The 27,562-nt window shown below is 33.2% G+C and overlaps 1 protein-coding gene across 5 annotated transcripts in view; it reads right to left on the bottom strand.

Moving 5' to 3' along the window:
• The window catches only part of GPHN (gephyrin), a 606,903-nt gene that overhangs the window by 482,491 nt on the left and 96,850 nt on the right, over positions 1–27,562 (bottom strand). For all 5 annotated transcript variants that reach the window (XM_089907851.1, XM_089907850.1, XM_089907848.1 and 2 more), the window contains exon 2: positions 9,456–9,534. In XM_089907851.1, the coding sequence (XP_089763977.1) occupies positions 9,456–9,534 (79 nt within the window). The remainder of the gene's footprint in view (positions 1–9,455; positions 9,535–27,562) is intronic.

The following is a 27,562-nucleotide window of genomic DNA, read 5'->3' as shown; positions in this document are numbered from 1 at the left end:
AGCTGAGTCACAAGCAGGTGTTTCTTAGGAAACTCATTAGGGAAGCATACTTAGGCAGACTTGATTAGCAAGCTTCTTTACCTGCCTGTTTGTCTTCCCAACCAACAACCAACAATCTTCCACTGAAAAATCCAAAAGGAGTTCACATATAGGACTCAACTGTCATTATTTCATCGAGGCTTTTCCTTTGCAGGTGTTAAATCTCACTTTCAATCTCACGTTTAGTCTCTGCAGATACCAACATAAACCATAACCAAAGGAAACAAAAATTCTGTTCCACCTCCTCCTAATAAAAATTGAGAAAAATATATATATATAAAAGTTCATGGTGAGAGAACAATTAAATGATCAAAAGTCATATACCTGCAAGCCATATAGAAAAAAATATTTTCAAACATTTTAATGTCAGTTCCTAGGTGGCCAGTGCTAAGATGTTATTCCATCATATTTTTAATAAACGCAGCAATACAAACTAAAACCAAATGTGAAGTCATTATGCTGTAGATCTTAAACTTACACACGCAGCAATACAAACTAAAACCAAATGTGAAGTCATTATGCTGTAGATCTTAAACTTACACAGTGCTGTATGTCAATGATATCTCAATAAAACTGGAAAAAAATTTTTTTAAATGTGAGAACAAAATCAAGAAAGTCAAAACTAAGGCGAGGAGTAGAAAGAACGCAATGTCTGGTTGTCAGGAGGCCCATCACCATGTAGTTTTAGGACCTTAGATAAATCACAACTCAGCTGAGCTTTAGGTTTTACATCTCTAAATTGACAGAACTAAACTAATTGAGTATGATTCCCATGCAGAAAAGGCAATTTCAATGTAGTGGGCAATAGACTGTAAAGATGATGGAAGGTGCAAATGGAAACTAGCCAACTCCCAGCAAAAAGCAGGATATACAGTCATACAACACAAGGATACAAATTCTGCTAACAACCTGAACTAGTTTGGAGCAATCTTCCCTAGTCAAGCCTCCAGATGAAAATGCAATCCCCAGCCAACACTTAGATTTGCAATCTTGGGAGATCCTGAGCAAAGGAACCAGTTAAACTGTGCCCAAAATCCTGACTGTGAGATAATAAATACGTATTGTTCTAAGAAAGTTTGTGGTAATCTGTTACACAGCAATATAAAACTAATATAAGTAGACAATGCAATCATTCATTTTTTCACTCTGACCATCAGTGTCAGATGTATCAATGTGTTCTTGATAAACGAAATACATGGATATCAAAACTTTGTTTTAATCACTAGTTTTAATCTCGTAGACTCTCATTCATCTTCAGCCAAACTGAGTTTCTAAAAAGTGTAACATACCCCTGGAGTTTCTATTCATTCTCATCATCAATCATTCTCTCCCTCTCTCTCTGTTATTCCTTCTTTGCTCCCTCCCTTCCTCCTTTCCTGCTTTTTTTTTTTCCTTAACAAAAGCTTCATTTCAAGGATCACCTCTTTTTAAAATACTTTGTCAGTGCTCCCATTAAACTTTTATATGCCTCTATAATAATATTCCTCAGTTAAGGTATTACAATGGAAAGGGGGATGAGAATCTTTGACTCCTTTTCCTTTTTTGACTGATAGCGGTAACGTTTCTTTTTAAGAAAGAAGAAAGTATGGAAAGACAGAAATAATCTGTTATTATTCCACCTGCTGTCTAGCCAGTTGTAATTAATGTAATAAATTCATCTGAGTCATTTCACATTTGCGTGTGTGTACTACATAAACAGTAAATAATATCAGGAAATAGGGAACAACTATTATCAATTAATTGAACTATGCAGTCCTTTAAAATTATTATAGCTATTACTACCAATACCTATCTAATTGAGATGATATGGGAAGGCAAGCAAAATGTTCTGCTTTAAAATAATAACAATTCTTGACAATGTATACATTTGTCCTTAAATTAACAGCTGAGACTGAATACACTACACATCTCTTAGTTTTATCACTCTTTTTCTGGGACTATCTTCTCTCTCATTTAATTAGGGTATTCCACCATTCTGACCACAGGCATCTCTCCCATGACTGGTAAGTCAAGATAGCCTATACCCCTGGCCACAGTGATTGGCTGAGGTTTGGACACATGACCAGATTAACAAAATCAGAACTATTCCATGAGATTTTATGTTTTAGAGATGAACTGAAGAGAGATCATGAAGCTAGAAGGAAGGGAATTAGAGTAAGTTATCAGCCATCTTGCCCATTTCATGGAGAAAGCCTGACTGCCGTAAGTGAGAATAAAGCCAAGAAAAACCAAAAGAGATGATGACGGAAAGTGAGAGAAACAAAACCAGTTGCACAAACTCTCTAATTCTCTTCTTTGAGGCTCCCACCCTTGATCTGGTTTCTGAAACTCTTTCTTGATTCCTTGAGAAGTACTCCTTAGTTACATATGCCAATCAAATCACAAATTAGCTTTTGAAGCTAGTTTGACTTAGGTGTCTGTACCCTGAAAATGAAAGAATCAACTAATTAAAACAATACATTATTTATTTCATTAAAAAATTCTAATACTGGATTGGTCATCTATATGCCTCAGGCAGACAACTCAGATATTATCCATCTTCAATCATATGTTCCTTAATTACAAGAACAATGTCAATTAAACCTAATTGCTGAAGGATGTAAGATGAACATCTACTAGTGTTTTGATTAAATAAATTTTTAAACAAATGAACCGATAAAAACTGCAACATACATTCCGAGGAATGTACGGAATGATGGAAATGAGAGAAAGTCTTCTAAAAGTAAAGTATAATCCAAAGTCTTTGGATTTGCAGTTCTGACATAGAGCACAGTACCATAATACCTTAGCACCAGCCTAGATTAAGCTGTACTGTCCAAATATATACTTTACAGTCTAATAACCATATAATCCAAAAAGGAACCTGATTAAAAATGATAAAAACTTACAGTTAGAGATGTTACTACAGACAAGACAGCTTTGGTATCTGTCTTAGATTTAGCAGAACTATTGGCAGCAGAGCAAAATGAATGATCAATAATGTTTAAAATGCTGTCCTTGGGAAAATCATTTCCACATCAAATGAAATTTATCTTAAGAAAAACAAAGGATAACAATATAAAAACTCATATTTTGTTTAATAATTAAAGGTCTCTTGGGACTTCCCTGGTGGCACAGTGGTTAATCATCCGCCTGCCAATGCAGGGGACATGGGTTCAAGCCCTGGTCCGGGAAGATCCCACATGCCACAGACAACTAAGCCCGTGCACCACAACTAATAAGTCCGCGCACCACAACTACTGCATCCTGCGTGCCTAGAGCCAGTGCTCCACAACAAGAGAAGCCACCGCAATGAGAAGCCCATGCACCACAACGAAGAGTAGCTCTCGCTCGCCAAAACTAGAGAAAGACCGCATGCAGCAACAAAGACCCAATGCAGCCAAAAATAAAATAATTTTTAAAAAAAAGCTAAAGAGAAATATTTTTTTAATATATTAAAGGTCTCAAAGATACTCTAAAATTGAAATTTAATAAGCAAGCCATAAAAAACATTAAAATTGAAATGTAATCAATAAGCCGTAAAAAACATTAACTAAAATCATCTACCTGCAGTATGAGAATGTACAGCTCTACGGAAAATAACCACTTCAAAAACCAGTTTATCTTCTGTTGACTGGCATTTTTAAGAAATTCAGTTCACCACGGCAACCTGTCTTAACACCAGCAGATAAGTACAGGCTATATTTAGATATGATTGCTTTCCAGACGGCAATCCTGCCTTTCCTTCATGTTTAATGTCATGATCCAAGGGACCAAAATATCATTCAATCAGATTGTAGTGTGAAGACAAGTATACATACTCAGGGGGATGAGGCTGTGTTTCAGGACCATGAAAAGAATAGCTTCCACCAAAGGTGGTAAAATTTGTAAAGAAGCACATAAAGGTAAATAAAATGTTCATGTCTAAGAAATTTACAATCAGATACAACTATTTTGTCCAATTTTATCTTTGTTCTTAAACATTAAATGCCATTATCAAACACTAATGATCTATACTATCAAAACACATTTCAACTAGCAGGTTTTTGTTATTATTTAATTAGTATGCTGCATTTCCAATCAGGCACCTTCTAACTAAAAAAAGAAAATTACTTTTTACCCAAAAGCAATCCTTTAAAGATTAGGTATAACAAAGAGAAGTATTAATACAAGACAAGTAATACAATACATAACAAGGAAGATTAATTGATTAAAATGATACTGTTATGAAATTACCCTGGGTGTGTTTGTACTTTATAATCTTTGTAATGATAGTGAAAAGAATTTCTATTTTACTAAGTAACACAGTTTACTTCACAAGGTACCGAAGTATCATAATAATCAGAGAGAGTACCTTTTATTTTTCTTTACTCTCTAGATGAGCTGCATCAAAATTATTAAAGATAAAAGAAGTGAAGTTCAGTTAAAAATACCAAGAACACATCACCTCACACCCATTAGGATGGCTACTATATTAAAAAACAAAAACCAACAGAAAATGAGTGTTGGTGAGGAAGTGGAGAAATTGGAACACTTATGCACTGTTGGCAGGAATATAAAATGGTGCAACCACTATGGAAAACACTATGGAAGTTCTTCAAAAACTTAAAAACAGAATTACCATATGATACAGCAATTCTGCTTCTGGGTATATATCCAAAAGAATTGAAACCAGGGTCTCAAGGAGATATTGGCACACCCATGTTTTAAGCGGCATTATTCACAACAGCCAAAAGGTAGATGCAACTCAGTGCCCATCAATGGATGAATAAGTAAAAAAACTGTGATATATATATATATATATATATATAATAGAACATTACTCAGCCTTAATAAGGAAAGAAATCCTGACACATGCTGGAACTCCCTTGAAGCAATTGTGCTAACTGAAATAAACCAATCACAAAAAGACAAATATTGCATGATTCCACTTATGAGATTCCTAGAGTATTCCAAAACTACTGAAACAGAAAGAACGGTAGTTGCCAGAGGCTGGGAGGAGGGGAATACAGGGAGTTATTGTTTAATCGGTATAAAGTTACAGCTCTCCAAGATGAAAAACTCTAGGGATAGGCTGCAACAGTGTGTATATACTTAACATTACTGAGCTGTACACTTATAAATGGTAAAATTGGTTAAAACAGTAAATTTTATGTTACACTTATTTTACCACAATTAAAAAAAAACACCAAGAATATTGACAAGAAGTATTTCCTCATCCATAATACAATTTATCCAGAATTTATAAATAAGATTTCTATTTTACTGAATCATCCTTTCTTAAAAATCACAAGAGGTCATAATTTGGTAAAATCTTTTTCAAAATCTTAACATTACTGAAGCAACTGAAAATACATTCTGAATAACAGAAAGAAAAACAACAAAGACTGACATAATTGTCATGTTTTGCAAAATTTTCAAGGAATATAAACCTTCCCTATTTGCCCTATAAAGAAAATTACTAATATCCTACATTATGAATTATATTTCTAGTATTCACAGATGGACAATTCTTCTATGAATTAAACAATTCTTCCTCTGATTTACATATCACATATCTACGATGCACCAAAATTTTTAAGAGCTTTTGCAAATTAAACAAACAAGGCACATCCATCTATAACCCCCTCCACACACACACAATCAGCATCAACACAATGAGTAGCACAAACAGGTATTCAATTTCTGTTAGTCCTTTTCATTCTTATGTTACATTTCCTCTTTTGATTCTTAAACAGCTTTTAATAATTTCTATAAATGAATCTGAGTTCACATAATTATCTCTGCTAAATAGTTTATAAATAAGCAATAACAAATCTAAAGCATAAATATGGTAATATGTTTTATCTTTCATCTTCAGCAAATAGACAATGGAAATTTGAAAGCATTTTTGAGAATTATCACTATAGAGAACACAACTGATATAACTTAAAGTATGCTATATACAGTATCTCCTGTATGCTATATACAGTATCTCTTTTTCATATAATAGTCATCTCTCCAGCATAGATAACAAGAAAAAGCAAAAATTTTCATGATTTAAATAGCACATAACCCTCCACTTAAAGAGAACAAAAATTAATTATACCATGTTAATAGTTTCTTGTATGTATGAAAATTACGTATCACATTAGATACGTTTCTAACATAACATCAAGTTACATTTGACACTTTTCAATGTGCCATTGAAGACCACAAGTAATACAAGAAATCTCATAAAACAACTCAAATTGACAAATTATACATACAGCAGAGGAAATCATTCTTAAAATGTTTATAATCATAAATAGAAGATAAGTAATTAAAACTGTTAATTGTTTATTTCAAAATTTAACACGCATGCAAATTACTAAGTCAAACAAATCTTTAGGCACATTATTAGCAAAAAGTGAAAGTCAAGTTCCTCTACTTGGTCTTGTACGTAACACCTACAAGACTACGACAGAAACAAATATTCTTAGAGTAACTACCCAAAGAAGAGAGCTTGTCATGTACTCCCCTCACCACAACCTTGCCACAAGTCAGATTCTGCTCTCATTATTACAACAAATCAAAAGTTAGTAACAAGATCAGAAAGTCTTGCTTAGGGAGTCACAACTTTATTTTTTTTTCTCCTCCCATGGCATCCCTCCTTCATCATGTTCACACAATATAGCTCACTCAGTTCACTCAAGCCCAATAATTACTTTTACTACAATGATTTTACTAAAAATCTTGGGTTGTGTACTATACACAGTTTAGATAAACTACAGAGGATCTATCACATTATTCCATTAGCTTGCCATAGATACGAGTATAAAGTAGTCACTTTTGGTTCTGCCCTTTTGCTCTCCTCTGTGGCAGTAAACCTCTCAAACTTCATTCATTCATACATATACACACATACAACTCGGTTTTATTACTATACTTTGTCCACAGATATTTCATACCTGCTCATTTATCTGATTAAGACACTCTACACACCATTCTGAGTGTCAATATTGATCAGATTAGCCTGGGTTCTTCTCAACCTACTTTTTCCTTCTCTCTTTATTCTGTCTTCCTTTCTCACAGCATTAGTGATTGAAACACAGTACTTAATTTTTCTTCACACATCAACTCCTTTCAGCATCAGGAGCTCACGTAGGTGAAGCATAGTACAAATCTGCCAGGCGTATTAACATAGAGCATTCATTCAATACACATACCTTATTCTAATAATATTTTTTATTTGGAACATTTATTAAAATAACATATTATACAATTTTAGCAACCCTTACACTAGTCAGGAGTACTCATCAAATGCCAGTTATTTTTTGAGGGGATTTTTGCAGAAAAGTTATTTCCGAAATATTTTCTACTTAATGTTACAACATAAACAATTCATATAGAACCAAAAAGTAGTGTACATGAACTGATGAACAAACAGTAAAGAATTACATCAAAAGTCTGGGAGTCTGTGCCAGACAAGAGGTATGTACTAAGGTATGTACTAAGTTAATGTTGCTATAGAATAGTAACTCAAAATAAAATATTTCCCATCATAACAACTGAAAAAAACACATTCGTTTTCCACATCAGGCATTTCTTCCCCTACAGAATTTCAGCAAGTAAGAAATATATCTTTAAAAAATGAACTACAGTCATTAATAGTACATTTTGACAATTCTTATTAAGAAAAAAGTTCTTTCCAAATCCAAGTGTCAAGGGCAAAGACAAATTCTTGCTCACTGAATTCTTACATTCAAGACTAATGCCAAGAGACTAATGCCAAGTTAAGAGAATGATGTTAAATTAAGCTATCTAGCTACTTTAAAACAGAGACGTAGAATTATTTTGTCCACTTCAATGCAGTAGTGATCTGAGATAAATTTCTCTTAGAAATTTTCTCTAAGATTAAATTCCTATTTTAGTGATAGGTGACATTATGAATATTATTCTACATTCTAGGAAGAAGTACCAAAGTGTTTCAAAACACTACAACTCATTATTATAATCCAATTTTCAAGTATATTCTCCACAGCTTTTATATTATTGAAGTCCATATAAGCATATTTTTTTCCAAAAACACTGCATTAAAAAGATATATAATCCCACTGTACCAAAAATATACCTTACAAATAATACAATGGAATAATTTATTTTATCCAAATGGGTGACATCTTTCAATGATATTGTAAAGCTTCTTCCCATATCCTCATGCACATGTTATTCAATATTTACTTACTAGGAATATTTATATCCACATAGAACAACTCTATTCTTCATTAAATATTTATAGAACTGAAAGGACAACTTATCAATCTTCCTTTCAATAAAAATCATGGAGAAAGAATATTGACAATCCTTTTGAATGAGGAAAAGAGAGACATTAAAAAAAAATTAGAGAATTGGGATTGGAAACTCATTTCAAAACTCGTTACAATAATGAGTTCATTACAATAACTTCAATATTCAATCATTTTCACCATTCTGTCTTGTAACTATATTTTTTTAATGACTTGGAAAATCATTATGAAATCAATAACCTTCAGGTTCAACACACTCCTGTGTTTTATTCCTCACACAATTTTAAATGAATTACTAGTAAAATCTGGATGAGTATAGATTACATCTGATGTGGAAGAGTAATTTTTTGTTATAATATATTTTACTGAATGCATTCAGTATCATTAAAGAAAGCATCTGCCCACACTCAATTTTCTTTCCCTGCTGCCCAGGGCTTAACTAGTATTGAATGTTTTTTTAATAAAAGGTGATCTTACTGAAAGGATATTTTCCTACAGAAGATAGTATGCATGATTTGCAGTTAATATAAAACTGAAAAAAATTGATTCATGAAATAAAAATAGAAAATGACATTATATTCTGATATGAAATATGTCCTGATAAAGAATGGAACTGACTCATGTGCCAGAACATTAAAAATTGAAACCTACAAAACTCTTCAAAAATCTTGTGCTATACATAGTGTTCTAATGTAAAACATCAGAAACATATTCAATACAGTCAAGTATATTGTTATTACAAATAACCGTTTTACATTTGTAATTATACTTACAAATGATTATTATAAATTATTCAAAAAAGCTTAAAATTGATGTAAACAAATTCAGTCTTGCCTTCCCAAGCAAAACAACTACTAACCATCTTCCCTTCCTACTATCTACTGCCACATTGGTAAGATATCATCAACCATTAGTAGATACTCTTTGAAAGTCAATCATTAATCACAACTTGATCTCTTCTTCTAAAATCTCCTCAATTTCTAAACAGAAAGTGTTCCATAACTTCACTTCTGTTGAAACTGTTCTATGTGCTTCACTATATGTAACACAAATTGTCAGAAAACAAGAAATTACTCAACCTTAAATCAGTTCTGTTACAACTCTTCTGGAAAAAGTCACACAAATCATAAAGTTTTAATTTACACTTAATACTGAAAACCAAATACTTACAAAGAAGGATCTTGTACAAGATCTTTGAGATTTATCCCACTGCGATCTTCTGCAAGATTCCTGAAGCAACTATCACTCACTAAACAGGAAAAGGGGAAAGAAAAAGAAAATTAATTTTTGTTTACATTTCATTTAAATTATTACTGTCCAAAAGGAATTTTGAAATTAAAATTGGTTCTCTGGATAGGGTTTTTCTAAACATCAAGAATGATCAATTTCTGGGCCTGGTAGATTAAACAGCAAATATTAACATTCAATAACATCAATAATCTAACCACACAGACTTTATATAAATACAATATATAAAAGAATAAACATACGGGTCTAAATTTTATTTTACTTTTACAAGACTAATTTACCAGTCCATAGTGGCAAGTCACTGCTTCCACAACAACTAGAAAAACAAAAAAAGGTAAACTATCCCCCAAAATCATATTTTTAAAGACAATGGAGAACTTTGGATACAAAAAGGATAAACTAGGAGAAAAGTGCTATCTCTTCTTGGGTAAGCTGAGCCTCCTGATTGTTTCACTACTGGGAGGACTTACCATCTAGACGTAAGAACCAGACAGAGGGACACTACCAGGGAAAAGAGAAACCAGCATAGTTTGCGATAGCTCTTGGGCGGGCAATGACAGACTGGAATCCCATGGGACCCACAAGACACAGACAGTTTGCTTCTGGGAGATTTGCTGGGGCCTAGGACTGCACAAGAAGTTCTGGGGGAAGGAGAAGAGAATGGGACACAGGGCAAATAATGTTTTCTGCACTGCAGAAGTGATTAGGAGTTAAAGTCACACTACAACAGATGGAGCCTACCACTTTCAGTGCAGAATTTCAATAGGTCTCCCCTCAAGATATTTGCTCTCAATCAAAAGCATCCCACCTTGAGAGGTGAGATGAGTAAAAGGGGGCAGAAGCCAAATGGTAGAGTAAAATCTCCAACAATTTCATAGTACATTAGTACAAAGCCACAGCACAGAGGAATAACTGCAACGCAACAGGTCTGGCCCTTAAGACATTTAAAACCAGAGGCACACTAAGTATATCTAAAGCTGTCACTCAAACCACCCAGCTCAATTTGTGGCTGAGTTGAGACGGTTAACACTTAATCATTTCTTTCTAATATAATATTGAAAGAAAATAACATTTACATCAATTTCTATCCTAGTATAGACAGTATTTGGTATACGATAATAATTACAAAGTACAGGAAAGGGGACAAAATGTGACCAATAAACAGTTGAAAGTATATGCCAACCCACAGATAATACAGAATTAGAAGACAAAGACTTTAAGAAAACCATAAGTTAAAGAAGATATACAAAAAATGTTCACAGTAGATGAAAATTCTCACATTTCAATAGAGAATTAAAATCTGTGAAAAAGAATCTAATAGTAATTTTAGAACTGAGAAATACAGTATCTGAAATTAAGAAATCTGTGGGTGGGTTTTTAGCCAACTCAACACAGCAAAACACAGGATTAGTGAACTTGAAGAGAGCATCCAAACTGAAGTAAAAAGAAGAAGAAGAAAAAAAAGAACAGAGCATAAGAGACATGTTGGAATCAAACAGCTAATGTAATTGTAGTTGAGAAGAGAGAGAATGGGGAAGAAGCAATACTTTCAGAAAAAACAGCTGAGAATATTCCAAAACTGATATAATACATTACTCATTGACTCTGGGAATACAGCCAACCCTGTACTGGAAAATGTGAAAGAAAACCACCCTCAGCAAACTGCTGAAAATCAAAGATAAGAAGAAAATCTTAAAAACAGCAAGGGGAAAAAAAGGACACATCACCTTCAAAGGAAAAACAATAAAACTTGCAGCTGAGCATCCAACATAAACTATGGAATACAGAAGACAATGGAATAATATAGTTAAAATGCTGGGGCAATATCTAGAATCTAAGTCTATACCTTGATAAAATATCCATCCCAAAATTAAAGGTGAAATAAAATTTTACTCATATAAAAGTTTTGTATCTGTAAGCATAAATATTAAGTTATTATTTCCTATTTCAATTTAACAGTTTTATTATGTATCTCTTAGCCATTTTCAATCTTCATAAGGAGCAACAAGAATATAACACTTGCCTTGTCCCTTTCAAAAATCCATTACCTAATATTTTATTCATATTTTATATTCCCTTTTCTTACAGCTCAAAATTATAAGCTCCCTAAATCTGAATCTGCCTCTAATATAAATAAAAAATGTATATAATGATGCATTTAAAGGATCTGAAGTTGAAATCAAGTTTGCAGTTTTATTATTAATTCCAAAAAGGTATCCCCTACTTTTTTTTTCACAATGAGGTAATTTTGATCAATATATAATTTTCTCTCCATATTTAACAGACACTGATCTCAACCTATTGATTTGAGACAAATTTCCTGCTCTTCATAATTTTAACACAAATGCTCATTACAACATTTCCTAATTAGGGCCAAAAGGAAAAAAATAAAATGTTGCCACACTATAAGAAAAGTTGGTTTCCAGCTGCGTTGAACTAATATTGAAATTATAATATATTATATCATAAAATTTGTTCTCATAAAGTTTCTTGCCCAATTTGGCAAATATGAGAGCTTAGTTAAAACTTCAAGAGCCTGAAAGTTTGGGAGGCTTAATTAAAATAGAATAAACCTTTGCTCCTATAAAGGCTTATTAGTCAGCTAGTGAAAATGAATTTTGCTAAAGGAGGCACTTTCTAACGTTCATATCTCATCCAAAGTTTAAGTTTAAAACAGAGCAAGAAATCTAAAGAAATTCAATAGTTTAACAAATATTCTGAAACTCTACCTGCCTAATATATTTATTTTTAATAAAATATATTTAAAATATTTAAATATATTTAAAATATAAAATAAAATATATTTCACCAATGTAACAAATCTTGTTTTTGAATTATAAATAAGAATATGGTAGATTTTAAGAAGCTAGTGAACATACTTTTTTCATGTGTAAATCACACCAAAATCAATCAGTTTGGTCATCATATTTTTTTGTTGTTCTTCCCCCCCGCCAGTATATGCCAACAAAAGGAATTACTATGCTCTTTGTTCCAATGATTAATATCACAAAATTAAGAGCTGGTTCTTAGGAACATACATATTTTTCAAAAATTGTCCCTTTCTATGATCACAGTGTGAAAGTTAAAGGTTTAGTGGAAAATGTCATTATGCTGTAATTTTAAAATATACCAAAAAATATGAGCACTTAATTCCTTTTATTTTGAAAATATATCAGATAGTTCAATTAATACCTGATATAAGAAAAATTAGACTAACTCCATAATTCCTGGTTTCATTTTTTTAAGATAAATCTCTATATTTTTTGTTATTCAGATGAAAATCACATAACACAAAATTAACCATTTTAAAGTGCACAATTCTGTGACATTTAGTTCATTCACAATGTTGTGCACCTCCACGTCTATTTCCAAAACATTTTCATCATCCCAAGAGAAGACCTGGTACCCGTTAAGCAGCAAGTCCCCAATCCTCCCTTCCCTTCCCCCAATCACTGGCAACCGCCAGTCTGTTTTTGATCTCTATGGATTTAATAATTCTGGATATTTCATACAAATGGAAGCATACAATATAGGACATTTTGTGTCTGAATTCTTTCACTGAGCATAATGTTTTCAAGGTTCATCCATGTACAGAGAAAAATCATTCCTCTTTATGGTTGAATAATATTCCATTGTATGTATGTACCACTTTTGTTCATCCACTCACCCTTTGTTGGCCATTTGAGCTGTTTCCACCTTTCAGTTATTGTAAACAGGCTAAGTAAGCACGCACGTACAAATATTTGTTTGAGTACCTGTTTTCAACTCTTTGAGGTATATACCCAGAAATGGAATTGCTGGATCATACGGAAATTCCATGTTTAACTTTTTGCCAATTGTTTTCCAAAGCAGCTGCACTATTTTACATTCCACCAACAATGTACAAGGATTCCATTTCCCCACATCCACAGATGTTATTGTCTGTCTTTTTAAATTTAGTCGTAACAGTGGGGTGTGAAGTATTATCTCATTGTGGTTTTGATTATATTTCCCTAATGATAAATGACGTTGAGCATTCTTTAATATGCTGTTGGCCATTTGTATATTTTCTTTGGAGAAATGTCTATTTAAGTTCTTTGCACACTTTTTAATTAGGTTGTTGAGTTGTAAGACGTCTTTATATATTCTGGATACTAGACCCAGACATATGATTTACAAATATCTTCTCCCATTCTGTAGATTGTCTTTATGCTCTCTAGATGTCTTTTTTTTTTTAATTAATTAATTTATTTATTTATGGCTGTGTTGGGTCTTCGTTTCTGTGCAAGGGCTTTCTCTAGTTGTGGCAAGCAGGGGCCACTCTTCATCGCGGTGCGCAGGCCTCTCACTGTCACGGCCTCTCTCGTTGTGGAGCACAGGCTCCAGACGCGCAGGCTCAGTAGTTGTGGCTCACGGTCCCAGTTGTTCCGCGGCATGTGGGATCTTCCCAGACCAGGGCTCGAACCCGTATCCCCTTCATTGGCAGGCAGATTCTCAACCACTGCACCACCAGGGAAGCCCTCTCTAGATGTCTTTTAATGCACAACAGTTTTTAATTTTGAGGAAGTTCAATTTGTCTATTTTTTCTTTGGTAGTTTGTGCTTTTGGTATCATATTTAAGAAACCATTGCCAAGTCCAAGGTCATGAAGAATTTCCCCTATGTTTTCTTGTAAGAATTTCAAAATTTTAACTGTTATATTTAGGTCTTTTATTCATTTTGACTTAATGTTTGTACATGGTGTGAAAGTAAGAGTCTAGCTTCATTCTTTTACGTGTGGGTATCTAGTTGTTCCAGCACCATTTACTAAAGAGGCTGTTCTTTCCCCATTGAATGGCCTTGGCACTCTTCTGAAAAATCAAATACTCATAGACACATGAGCTGATTTCTAGACTCAATTCTATACCATTTATCTATATGTCTACCCTTATGCTAATATCACACTGTTTCTATTACTGTAGCTTTGTAAGAAGCTTTTAAATTGGGAACTGTGAGTCCCCCAACTTTTTCTTTTTCAAGATATTTATGGTTACTCAGCATCCCTTGCAATTCCATATGAATATTAGGACTCTAATCCATTTCTTACACCAAATTTTTTTCCCATTTTAAGTAGATTCATTTTAAGACGCATTTGACTATTACCAATTACCTACCCTCATATGCCACTTTATATTTTTTTCCATGTTTAAGTCCTACCATTTTCTACCTCCTAGAAGAAAAGTTCCCTGAATTCTCCTAAAAAGGATGCAAACTAAGTAAAGAACTATTACTGAGCAAACTGAAGATAAATATTGTCATGATGGAAATTTAGTAATGTTCTTAATATATCCAACCTAAAATTACAAGCCAAAATAATGCTAATATGTAAAACCTATACTATGATAACCATTTCACAACTACCAATGATGCCTGAATCTTAAGTAATTTTAAGTAATTTCAAGCTGTTGTGCACTTTGCTGTCAAAAGGTAACACATTCCCAAGCTGAGAAAATTTAAAACAATAAGCGAAATCTCCTTTCCCAATAAATTTGCAACAGATATGTTTCCTGAGTTCAAACTACAGTTTGAGCAGGATTTTTTGGATCTGATCCAAGTGGAAAGAAATTTTTTCATATTTTAAAATCCACTTAATAACTATGCAACTAAGGAGCCTCCACCTTGTCTTCAATTGGACGTTGATTATTCTGCAATGTAATGTACCTGCTAAAAGGCAAGAAAACTTAATAGAATTCTAAAACCACATTCCAAATAATTAATGTGCTCCATTAAAATTATCTGTTCATGGACTGATATCAGTATTCACCAATAACTATCTTTTCAATGAGTGGAAAGACATACGCAAAAATAAAACACTCCATACAAATCAGCATTAATAAATGAACATTTACAATTTATTTTGATGACAAGAAATACTAACTGTAAACTCTAATCATTCCTCACCCAATTCCATTCTTTAAATTGGTAAATGTGTATGAGAAATACGGCACTTAATTATTATAATTATATTTGGATTTCATAAATTTTAGAAATTGTAAAAATATGTTTTCTTTCTTGTGATAGTAGTATATACATAATATTTTCAATTTTGCCTCTTGGCCCACAAAAACCAGAATATTTACTATCTACCCCTTATGGAAAAAGTTTACCGATCTCTGGTTTATAGGAACACAGCAGGATTACCATGCACCATACAGAGCTAGTTGATGTTAATCCCTAGCACATGCATTAGTATAGCATATTTCCATGACTATGCACAGAACAGCATAAATTACAGAACCGATTTATACTCTCCTCTATTTTTTATATCTCTGGCTAAAGCCCATATCAAAACTCAAGTTATTGGGAAAACTTCCAAATATATTCATCCATCCTCATATATGTTCACCGACCAATCCTAGACAATGAGAGATCACTGAAGACTCAGTGGGGGGCCAGAAGTACCATTCTCACCCAGCAGTGCCGTGGAGAGCCTAACTCAAGTATCAAAGGAGGCCAAATGGAGAACTTGACTTCTACCCCAGCCTGGCAGTAAAGAGGAAATGACTACCTCCCTTTACCTGCCTGAGCAACGTGTGAGTAAGCCAGCAAAAACAGAAGATTTAAATAAGATCCCAGTTCATAATGTAATACCCAAAATGCCCAGGTTTCAACAAAAATATCAACTGTCATTATGGATTAATGGAACAGAATAGAGAGCCCCCAAAAAACCCCTTACACCTATGGTCAATTAATCTTTGACAAAAGAGGCAAGAATATACAATGGAGAAAAGACAGTCTCTCCAGCAACTGATGCTGGAAAAGCTGGACAGCCTCATGTAGATCAATGAAGTTAGAACACTCCCTCACACTATACACAAAACTAAGCTCAAAATAGCTTAAAGACTTAAATATAAGACATGACACCATAAAACTCCTAGAAGAGAACATAGGCAAAACATTCTCTGACATAAATTGTACCAATGTTTTCTCAGGTCAGTCTCCCAAGGCAACAGAAATAAAAGCAAAAAGAAACAAATGGGACCTAATCAAACTTATACATTTTTGCAAAGCAAAGGAAACCATAAACAAAATGAAAAGACAACCTACGAAATGGAAGAAAATATTTGCAAATAATGCGACCAACAAGGGCTTAATTTTCAAAACATACAAACAGCTCATGCAATTCAATATCTAAAAAACAAACAACCCAATCAAAAAATGGGCAGAAGGGCTTCCCTGGTGGCGCAGTGGTTGAGAATCTGCCTGCTAATGCAGGGGACACGGGTTCGAGCCCTGGTCTGGGAGGATCCCACATGCCGCGGAGCAACTAGGCCCATGAGCCACAAGTACTGAGCCTGCGCATCTGGAGCCTGTGCTCCCCAACAAGAGAGGCCGCGATAGTGAGAGGCCTGCGCACCACGATGACGAGTAGCCCCCACTTGCCACAACTAGAGAAAGCCCTCGCACAGAAACGAAGACCCAACACAGCAAAAATAAATTAATTAATTAAAAAAACCCTGAAATTTGGAGTTTAATACTGAATTCTGCTTTCTAAAAAATAAAAAAAAAATGTGCAGAAGACCTAAACAGCCATACAGCCATTTCTACTAAAAAGACATACAGATGGCCAACAAGCACATGAAAAGATGCTCAACACTGCTAATTATTAGAGAGATTCAAATCAAAACTACACCTCACACTGGTCAGAATGGCCATCATTATAAAGTCTACATATAACAAATGCTGGAGATGGTGTAAAGAAAAGGGAACCCTCCTACACCGTTGGTGAGAATGCAAATTGGTGCAGCTACTATGGAGAATAGTATGAAGGTTCCTTAAAAAAACTAAAAACAGAGTTGCCATATGATCCAGGAATCCCACTCATGAACATATATCCAGATAAAACTCTAATCTGAAAAGATACGTGCACCCAAATATTCATACATGCACTATTTACAATAGGCAACCTAAATGTCCATCGACAGATGAATGGATAATGAAGATGTCATATATACATATATATACAGTGGAATAATAGCCATAAAAAAAGAATGAAATAATGCCATTTGCAGCAACATGGATGGACCTAGGGATTATCATACTGAGGTGAATCAGACAGAGAAAGACAAATACCATACGATATCACTTATATGTGGAATCTAAAATATTATACAATGAACTTACTTACAAAACAGAAACACTCACATAGAAAACAAACTTATGGTTACCAAAGAGGTTTGGGGAGGGATAAATTAGGAGTTTGGGATTAGCGGATACAAACTACTATAAATAAAATATATAAATGACAAGGTTCTACTGTACTGACAGGGAACTATAGTCAATATCCTGTAATAAATCATAATGGAAAAGAATATGAAAAAGAATATATATACAAAACTGAATTACTCTGCTGTAAACCAGAAACTAACACAACATAGTAAATCAACTATACTTCAATTAAAAAAAAAAAGATAAAAAGTCAATTGTCATAAAAAGAACCAGTAAGATCTCAAACTGAATGAAAAAAGACAACTGATAGGTACCAATACAGAAATGATAAAGACGTTTAATCACAGAAAAATAGACCCCAAAAAATTAAACAAAGCCTCAAGGACCTATGGGACCATAACAAAAGTCCTAACTTTCCTATCATTTGAGTCTTAAAGGAGAGGAGAAAAAGTGCAAGGCTGAAAAAGTATTTGAAGAAATAATGCCTTGAAAACTTCCCAAATTTGGCAAAAGACACAAACATACAGATGCAAGAAGCTGAGCAAACCTCAAACAAGAGAAAGGTAATGAAATCTGTACCAAGACAGATCATGGCCAAATTTCTGAAAACTAGAGACAAAGAAACAATCCTGAAAACAGTGAGAGAGAAACTACACCTTATCAATAGCAGAAAAACAACTCAAATGACAGGAGATCAGAAACCAGAGAAGAAAGAAGTGCTCAAATAAAAGAACTGTGAACCTACATACTATATATAGTGAAAATATCCTTCAGAGGTGGAAAAGAAATTAGGACATTTTTCAAATGAAGTTAAAACTAAGAAAATTTGTCACCAGGACACATACCCTAAAGAGCCGGGTCTGAGAAAAGATCAATTAAGTTGACAAACCTCTAACAAGACCGACAAAGAAAAAAAAAAAAATAGAAGACACAAATTACCTATATCAGGAATAAAACAGGAGGTATATGACTACAGACTCCATAGAAATCAAAATAATAATAAAGGAATATTACAAACAACTATAAAGGAGTTAAATTTAGCAACATAAAGAAAACAGACCAATTTCTCAAAAAACACAGATTACCACAATTCACCCAATATGATATAAATAATTTGAATAATCCTACAACTATTAATGAAATTGAATTTGAAATTTTAAAACTCCCCAAAAAGGAAATCTCCAGGCTGAGATGACTTCAGTGGAAAATCCTACCAAATATCTACAGAACAATTAATACCAATTCTATACCATCTCTTTCAGAAAACAAATGGAGGGAAAACTTCCAAATTGATTTTATGAATCTACTATTACCCTGATGCAGAAACCAAAGACAGTACCAAAAAACAAAAACAAAATCCCACAAATATTTCCCATTTGAATATAGACTCCAAAGATCCTTAGCCAAAAGTCAGCAAACAGAATTCAGCAATATATAAAAAGAATTACATACCAAGACCAAATGGGGTTTATTCTAGGGATGCAAGGCTGTTTCAAAATTTGAAAAACAATTAATGTAATCCAACATAGTAAAAGGTTAAAGTACAATCACATGATCATTCAACTGAGGCAGAAAAAGCATTTCACAACATTCAGCATCCCTCCATAATAATAAAAAAAAATCTCAAAAACAATAGGAATAAAAGGGAAATTCATCAACTTGATAAACAGCATTTATAAAAATCTTCAGCTAAAACCATTCTCAATGGTAAAAAGACTGAATGCTTTCCCCTAAAGGTCAGGAACAAAATGAAGATGTCTTCTCTCATCACTCTTACTGAATGAAGTAATGGAAGATTTAACCAGTGCAACAGGCAATAAAAGGAAACAAAAGGCATACAGATTAGAAAGACAGAAGTAAGCTATCCCTCATTACATATAACATCGTCGTCAACACACAAAACACACAAAATCTACCAAAAACTCCTTTAACTCCTTTAAGTGAGTTCATCAAGATGTTAGGATGTAAGATCAACATATAAAAATCAACTGTATTTCTATGCATTAGCCATGAAAACATTATCTTAAAGTTAAAATATAATACCATTTACAATTGTTCAAAAGAAAATGAAATACTCGTAAGTACATCTAACAAATCTTGTACAGCACTTGTATACTGAAAATTATAAAATGCTGGTGAAGGAAATCAAAGAGCTAATAAGAGAGACATATGGTGTTCATGGATTGGAAGACTCAACACAGTACACAGTAACAATACATATTCTCCCCAAATTGACATCCAGTTTAGCATGCTTCCTATCAAAATCTCAGTGAATTTTTTGTACACCTGGACAATATCACTCTAAAATTCATAAAGAAAGACAAAGGAACTAGAATAATTAAAACAATTTTGAAAAAGAACTAAGAGTGAGGAACCACTCTTCTAGATTTCAAGACATATAGATACAGTAATCATGAATGTGTGGTATTAGCAGAAGGATGAACACACATATCAATGAATCAGAACACAGAACCCAGAACAGACCCAGACAAATATGCCCAACTCATTTTTGACAAAAGTACAAAAGCAATTAAATGAAGGAAAGACAATCTTGTCAACAAATGGTGCTGGAAAAAGTGGACATCCAGAAGCAAAAAAGTTTAACCTCCACCTGTGTCACACCTTAAAGAAAAATTAACTCAAACTAGATCATAGAGTTAAATGTGAAATGTAAAATTATATTAAATTCTTAGAAAAAAAACAGAAGAAAGTCTTATGGGCTAGGCAAGAATTCTTAGATTTAAAACAAGAAGTACCACCCATAAAAAGAAATATATATAAACTGTATTTCATCAAAATTAAAAACTGCTGCTGTGTGAAAAATCCTGTTAGAAAAGTGAAAGAAGCTACCAAAAATTATCTCTTTTTAGAACAACCAAATATGTCTGCATGTAATTTAAAATAGTTAAACCTTCTTCCTTTTAAGAAAAACCTCTGATGCTCACCTCCTTACAAAAGCATAGTAGTAAAAGTGATAGAAAAACATTTATATATCTTTTATAAGTCCATAATTGAATACCTTATCCATTATGCTTTATAAATTGCTTATGTTGCATATTACTCAAACTTTTTTTTAAGAGAGAAGTTTGACTCTCCTGGAAAACTGATATGATTCTTCTTTTCAGATAATGATATCCACAGGACATTTTTTTTTTGTTCCTATTTTGTCTTGGTTTCCAGGATACTTAGAGTCAAATCTAGTACTCGATTGCAATAAAGTGTACTGGACGTGTTTAACAATTACTATTCGTGTGTGTGTGTGTGTGTCTGTGCCTCTGTGTGTCTCTGTGTGTGTGTATATGCTTCTACCTTGTGGAAGTTATTAGATCATAATTTGTAATAAATAAATAAAAAGTCCTGTCCATTCTCAGTTTACATGGAATTAGAAATCAGTCCTGAGACTTCTGCTGAAGACAAAAATATTCTGATTTGTAAGACCTATTAAGCAATCAGGAGTTTTCTCTATAAGGAACTGAAGGCTCAGCAGCAATTCTAGCTCCTTCTCTTCTAGAAGACAAATATCAGATAACTAGCTATGGAATACAATGAGTAGTCACCAGATCTCCTGGAAAGATGCCCAACAAATTGTACATTGTATTATGAAAAAATTTTAAGAGTAATGTTTGCTGCAATCAATTTAATTAGCCATAGTAAAGGACAATGCTTCTCAAACCATAACATGCATCAGAAACATCCAGGGAATTTTTGTTTTTTTAAGTACCAGAACCTCCTTCTGTCTCAGCAACTGTGAGTTAAGATTTTGGGGTATAGTCAGGTTTTAAAATCAATGGTACAATAGAAAGAACAGTAAGAGTAAAGTCTGAACAGCGACCTCAAGTCTGGTTCTATCAATTACTAGCTATATGAGTGTAAGTATATATCCTTCAGACTCTTCACCTATATACACAACGGGAATAAGACTATCTGTACTACCTAATGTTCAGAATTGCTGAAAAGAGCAAATGGGTAATATGTTAAAGCACATTGAGACCTGTGAGATACCATATAAATAAGATGTATGGTTAACATTACTAAGGCAAAGAGATCAAAAGGACTGATAAATGTACAATGGGTTTATAATTAAATTCAAGGTTCCTTGACTGACATTATGGAATATTTTCAAGAGTAAATGTTATTTTATAAATTTCTGAATATGTGTCTTTTATTAAAAATATCTCTTCTAACATGGCAATAGCCATCAGTAAGGATTCCTTTAAGGTAAAGGACTTTGAATCATGCAAATCTCAGATCGTCTTCATTGGAGCTCTGTTTCCCTCATTCATTTTGTAGTCAGTATGCAGAGTTAAACCCACTGCAGCAAAGTCTCCAAGTGTCCATAGTTAAAAATCCTTCTCTCCACATCATTCACAATCATTTCCAACTATTTGCAATCATAAAACTTATCCCCAGAACACCAATAATATTTGGGTTATTTGGCTGCAAAATCAGCTGATTTACATACACACCACCACATGATTCTTAACCTTCTGATATCACATTATGAATAACTCCATTGTGGTAAAACTGAAAACACACAGGTAATAGCAAATTCACCTGAATTTGCAAGTTGATTGCCATTGCAAGTTGATCTTTAAATCAAGGTAGCAACTTAAGATGATATTTGAATATATATTTTAAAATCTTCCTTTATTTCCCATTTAACACACATAAATACTACATAAAATATTTTGAGTTGTTATACATCCAAAAGTAAAAGACCTGCTGATATTTGGTTTCTTGTAATAATTAAAAGATCTTTAATACAAGGGAAGGAGCATATCTAACTGTAAGAAAACACATACACATTTCTTGTACAGCTTTTAATCTCTTTCTTAAAAATTTAAATTGTATTTAAAGTATACTAGGAGGCTTTGGAGGGTTGGCATAATCTGATTTACGTTTTTCTTAAAACTTTACAGAATTCACTTTTAAAATTTTAATTATGGTAAAATACACAACATAAAATTCACATCTTAACCATTTTTAAGTATATATTCACACTGCTGTGCAACCAATCTCAGGAACTTTTCATTTTGCAAAACTGAACCTCTGTACCCATTAAGCAACAATTCCTCATTTTCTCCTACCCTTAGCCTCTGGCAACCATAGCTCTGCTTTCTGTTTGTATGCCTTTAACTACTCTAGGAATCTCATGTAAGTGGAATCATACAGTATTTTCTTTTTGTGACTGGCTTGTTTCACTTAGCCTAATATCTCAAGGTCATCCATGTTGTAGCTTGAGTTAGAATATCCTTCCTTTTTAAGGCTGAACAATATTCCATTCTACGTATATACTACATTTTGTTTATCCATTCAACTGCCAATGGACTTTTGGGTTGCTTCCACCTTTTGGCCAATGTGAATAATGCTGCTTTGAACACAGGTGTACAAATATTTCTTCAAGATCTTACTTCCAGTTCTTTTGCATATATACTCAGAAGTGGAAATGCTTTATCATATGATCATTCTATTTTTAACTTTTTGAGGAACTGCCATATTGTTTTCCATAGCAGCTGCACCATTTTACTTTCACACCAGCAGCACACAGGGGTACCAGTTTCTCCAAACCCTCACCAATACTTGTTATTTTCTGGATTTTTTGATAGTAGCCATCTTAACGGGTGTGAGGTGATATATCATTGTGGTTTTATTTTGCATTATCCTAATGATTAGTGATGTTGAACATCTTTTCATATGCTTGTTGGTCATCTGTACATCTTCTTTAGAGAAATGTCCATTTAAGTTTTTTGCCCATTTTTAATCCAATCATCTGATTTTCGTTGTTGAGTTGTTTTTCATCTTTTGCAACTAAATTATAACTCTTAATAGTGTGATTTCAATCATATGTAAGTTTTTTTAAATCGTATTGAAAGTAACCAATAACAGTAGAAAAAACCCACTGTGTTTCAAAACACAGTTATGTTGCATTATTTGTAAGGTGACTTTGTATATACATTTTAACCTTTTTAAGCATTATGCCCCTCATCTATACAATAGGGACAATTATATGTCCTTATCCGATCTCATAGGGGTAGCCTGAATATCAAACGAGATAATTGTAAAACTATAAAATAAAGTTATATAAATAAATGCTGCATCCAAATCAGTTTAAACAGCTTTGAAAATTTTAAAATAAAGATGTACCAACCTGGAAAGAGACTGAGGATTGGGATGTATGATAAGTAAATCAGAAAAACCTGGATAAATGGAGCCAGATAAATATCTTTCAGATTAGTGTCATTCTTATCATTCATACCAATTCTTTTTTATTTTTCATTTGCTTCATAGATTTTTAAGTACCATGTTCTCCATGTAATGCTTGCTTCCAGAATACTCTTATGAAGTTCCTAAATATTCAGGAATTTCCAAGGAGCAATTTAAGAATTCCATATCAACTTCATCACATGGAGCTATAGAACAACCTGCCACTCTTCCATAGGATAGAGCATGAATTACTTTCTTCTTTCAACAAAGAAAAGAAAAACACAGCAAAACTTCTAAGCATGAAATAAGTAAACATTTGCATGCCTTACTGCATATTTTAAATTAGTATTTTAAATATGCAATTATAAATTTTTATGTAAGAATTAATCACTTCTATTTAAATGTAATAATTAACCTCTTCAAAACTTTGTAAAAACCTCAGACTAGTTTACTTAGCAACTGAATTTTAAAATCTCCTTATCCTTCTTTTACTTGCATAGTGGTTTAAGAACACAGACTCCAAAGTTAGATGACCTGGATTTGATCTTAGCATCCATTTAATCAATGTGTGACCTTCAGCAAGTTAACCTCTCTGTTCCTTGACTTTTTCATGTTTAAAATGAGGCTAACAATAATAGCACCTCTCTCAGAGCTGTTGCAAGCAGTAAATAAGTCAATACAGATGAAGTGATTAGAATACTGCCAGACACATTATAAATGTTACTGCTATTATTTCTATTATTATAATCATTACTATTATCTCTGCTTTGGCTTTGTGATACATTCCCTTAAAAGGATAAAAGCAAAACTGAAACATTTTTGATGGCACATTTCACAGTTAAAGGTTTATCTAATTAACAAGGCAATCAGAAAAGATATTAATGTGGGCAGAGAATGAAATTCATCTTAGAAAGCATCATGAATATCTAAAAAAGTATACTGAACCACTAGATTACACTGTAATTTATATAGACAAATTTAAGAAAGATGGTATCTGAAGTACATAGATTTTTTGAGAACCTTACTATATACTTGTAATTACTTCTTCCCAAACTCACAATTTAACCCAAGGCTTACTGGAAATTTTACAGAAGTAATCATAAATCTAAGTAATAAAGAAATCCAAATTTCAACGAAGTCAGGCAGCTCTAAAGGTAAACTCCAATGAAGGCCAAAAACCTGGTTAATTAAAAGTAGTAATTTAAAATCTCACTAGAATTAAGCCATCACTTACAAATAAATCTCAGTTGGTTACCTTTGACTATGCATATACCTTCCTATCTACCTGCCTGGCACAGGTACAAGACTCAAGTAAAGGTGTAAATAATCAGTACCATTAAACTGATGAAAGTGAAACAGAATCACTTATCACATAGAAAAGGAAATAAAAGAATTAAAAGGCCAATTCCTCTAATATAACCACAGTAGAGGATAATAAAACCATATATTAATATAACCATAATATAACCATAGATGTTGTTGGAAGCAGGGTGTAAATCTTTACTTTTTTAAAAAACAAAACTTCCACTCACTACTCCACCCATAACAGTAGGAATTACTATCTGACTTCTGAAACTATACGTTAGTTTTTCCTGTTTCTGAACTTTATATAAATGAAATCACACTACAGGCAGTCTTCTTCTATCTAGTACCTTTTGGTAAACATTATGCTTATGAGATTCATCTACGTTTTTAAATTTAATTGTGCACTGTTCATTCTCATTGTATAGTATTTCACAGCATGAAAATGCAATGATTTATTTATCTGTTCTAACATAGGCAGACATCTGGATTGTTTTCAATCTAGGCTATTACAAATAGCACTGCTATAAACATTTTGCACATGTCTTTTGGTGAACATAAGCAAATATTCCTGTCAGATATATACCTATGAGTGAAATTCCTGGATCACAGAAAATATGTATGTTCAGGTTTAGTGGACACTGTTCAGCTTCCCAAAGTGGTAGTACCAATTTGTGTATAGGATAATTGTATAACTTCTTAACACTTGGAAATGTCATCTTTTTATCCAGCCACTGTGGTGGAAGTATAGAGATATATATTTTGTGGTGATTTTAATTTGCATTTCTCTAATGATTATCAGTGTTGAGCACCTTTTCATGTTCATATTGATCACATACTGTTTGTGAAGTATCTTACAAGTCTTCTGATCATTTTTTAAATTGGGTTGTTAGAAATGAATCTCTTGCTGTATATATGTATTGCAAATAACTTTTTTCATTCTATGGCTTGCATTTTAGTATTTTATAGTATCTTTCCTAAAGTTCTTAATGTGATCCAATTTTACAGTCTTTCCTTAAGTTGTAATGTGATCCAGTTTATCAAATTTTCCTGTTTACTGTTTAAGAAACCCTTGCCTAACCCAAGATCATGAAGATATTTTCCCATGTTTTCATTTAAAAGCATTATTTTTTTTATCTTTCTCAGTTGGACCTATAATATATCTGAAATGAATTTTTATGTATGATGTGAAGTGGGGGTCAATGGTCATCTTTTCCATAAGGATATCCAATGGGGGAAAAATTCTCTTCTGTACAGGACTGCAATGTTATCTTTGTTGTAAATCAGATGATAGTGGATGTATAAATCCTTTCCTGGATTTAATAGTTTTCTGTTGCTACTGTAACAAATTAACACAACTAACTTAATTTTAGTAGCTTAAACCAACACAAATTTACCATCTCACAGTTCTGTAAGTCGGAAGTCTGGGTTGGCTTGGCTGGTTTTTCTGCTTCAGGTTCCACAAAACCAAAATCAAGGTGTCTGTCAGCTTGGCTTTTATTAGGAGGCTCTGGGAAGAATCCACTTCCAAACTCATTCAAGTTCACAGAATCCAAGTCCTTTGGTTTCAGGACTCATGTCTCTGTTTCCTTGCTGGCTGTCAGCTGGGGACTGCTCTTAGCAACCAGAGGCCTCTTTCCAGCCCTTGTACATGGGCACCTGAATATCAGAGCCAACAATAATAGTGCATAGAATCCTCCCAATACTTGAAATCTCTCCAACTCCCACCTCTGCTGCATTTATCTGCTGCTTCCAGCCAGAGAAAGTTTTCTGCTTTTAGGGGCTCATGTGATTAGATTGGGCACACCCAGATAACCCAGGATCATCTATCTATCTAAACATCCCTAATTGTATTTGCAAAGTTCCTTTTGCTATATAATGTGACATATTACAGGTTCCAGGGATTAGGGCTGGACATCTTTGGAGGCCATTATTCTCTCGACTATAATGAACACTCTATTCTGTTCCATTAGTTTACCCTTGCACCAATATCACTGTCTTAATAACTCTAGTGTTACAGAAAATCAATATCTGGTATCCTAAAGTCTTCCACTTACTTTGTTATTCCTTAAGATTCCCTTGGCTATACTTGGCCCTTTGAATTTCCAAAGAAATTTTAGACTAGATCATCAATTTTAAAAAACAAACAAAAAAATCTATGTGTCTTATAATAAGAATTGCACTAATCTTTACAGCTATTAATCTATATGACCTATGTGGTCAATTTTAGCTAACATTTCATATGAACTTCAAAAGAATGTGTATTCTATCATTTTCCAGTGACATGTTGTAGAGTTATTAACGAGGTCATTGATTACTCTTCTATCTCTTTATTTC

The sequence above is a fragment of the Delphinapterus leucas genome, chromosome 2, assembly GCF_059928025.1.
Source record: "Delphinapterus leucas isolate spDelLeu-1000000601 "Yukka" chromosome 2, BTC_Dleu_Yukka2, whole genome shotgun sequence".
Classification (NCBI taxonomy): domain Eukaryota; kingdom Metazoa; phylum Chordata; class Mammalia; order Artiodactyla; family Monodontidae; genus Delphinapterus; species Delphinapterus leucas.
Note: the sequence above shows the minus strand (reverse complement) of the source record. Positions and strands in the feature narration are given on the sequence as shown.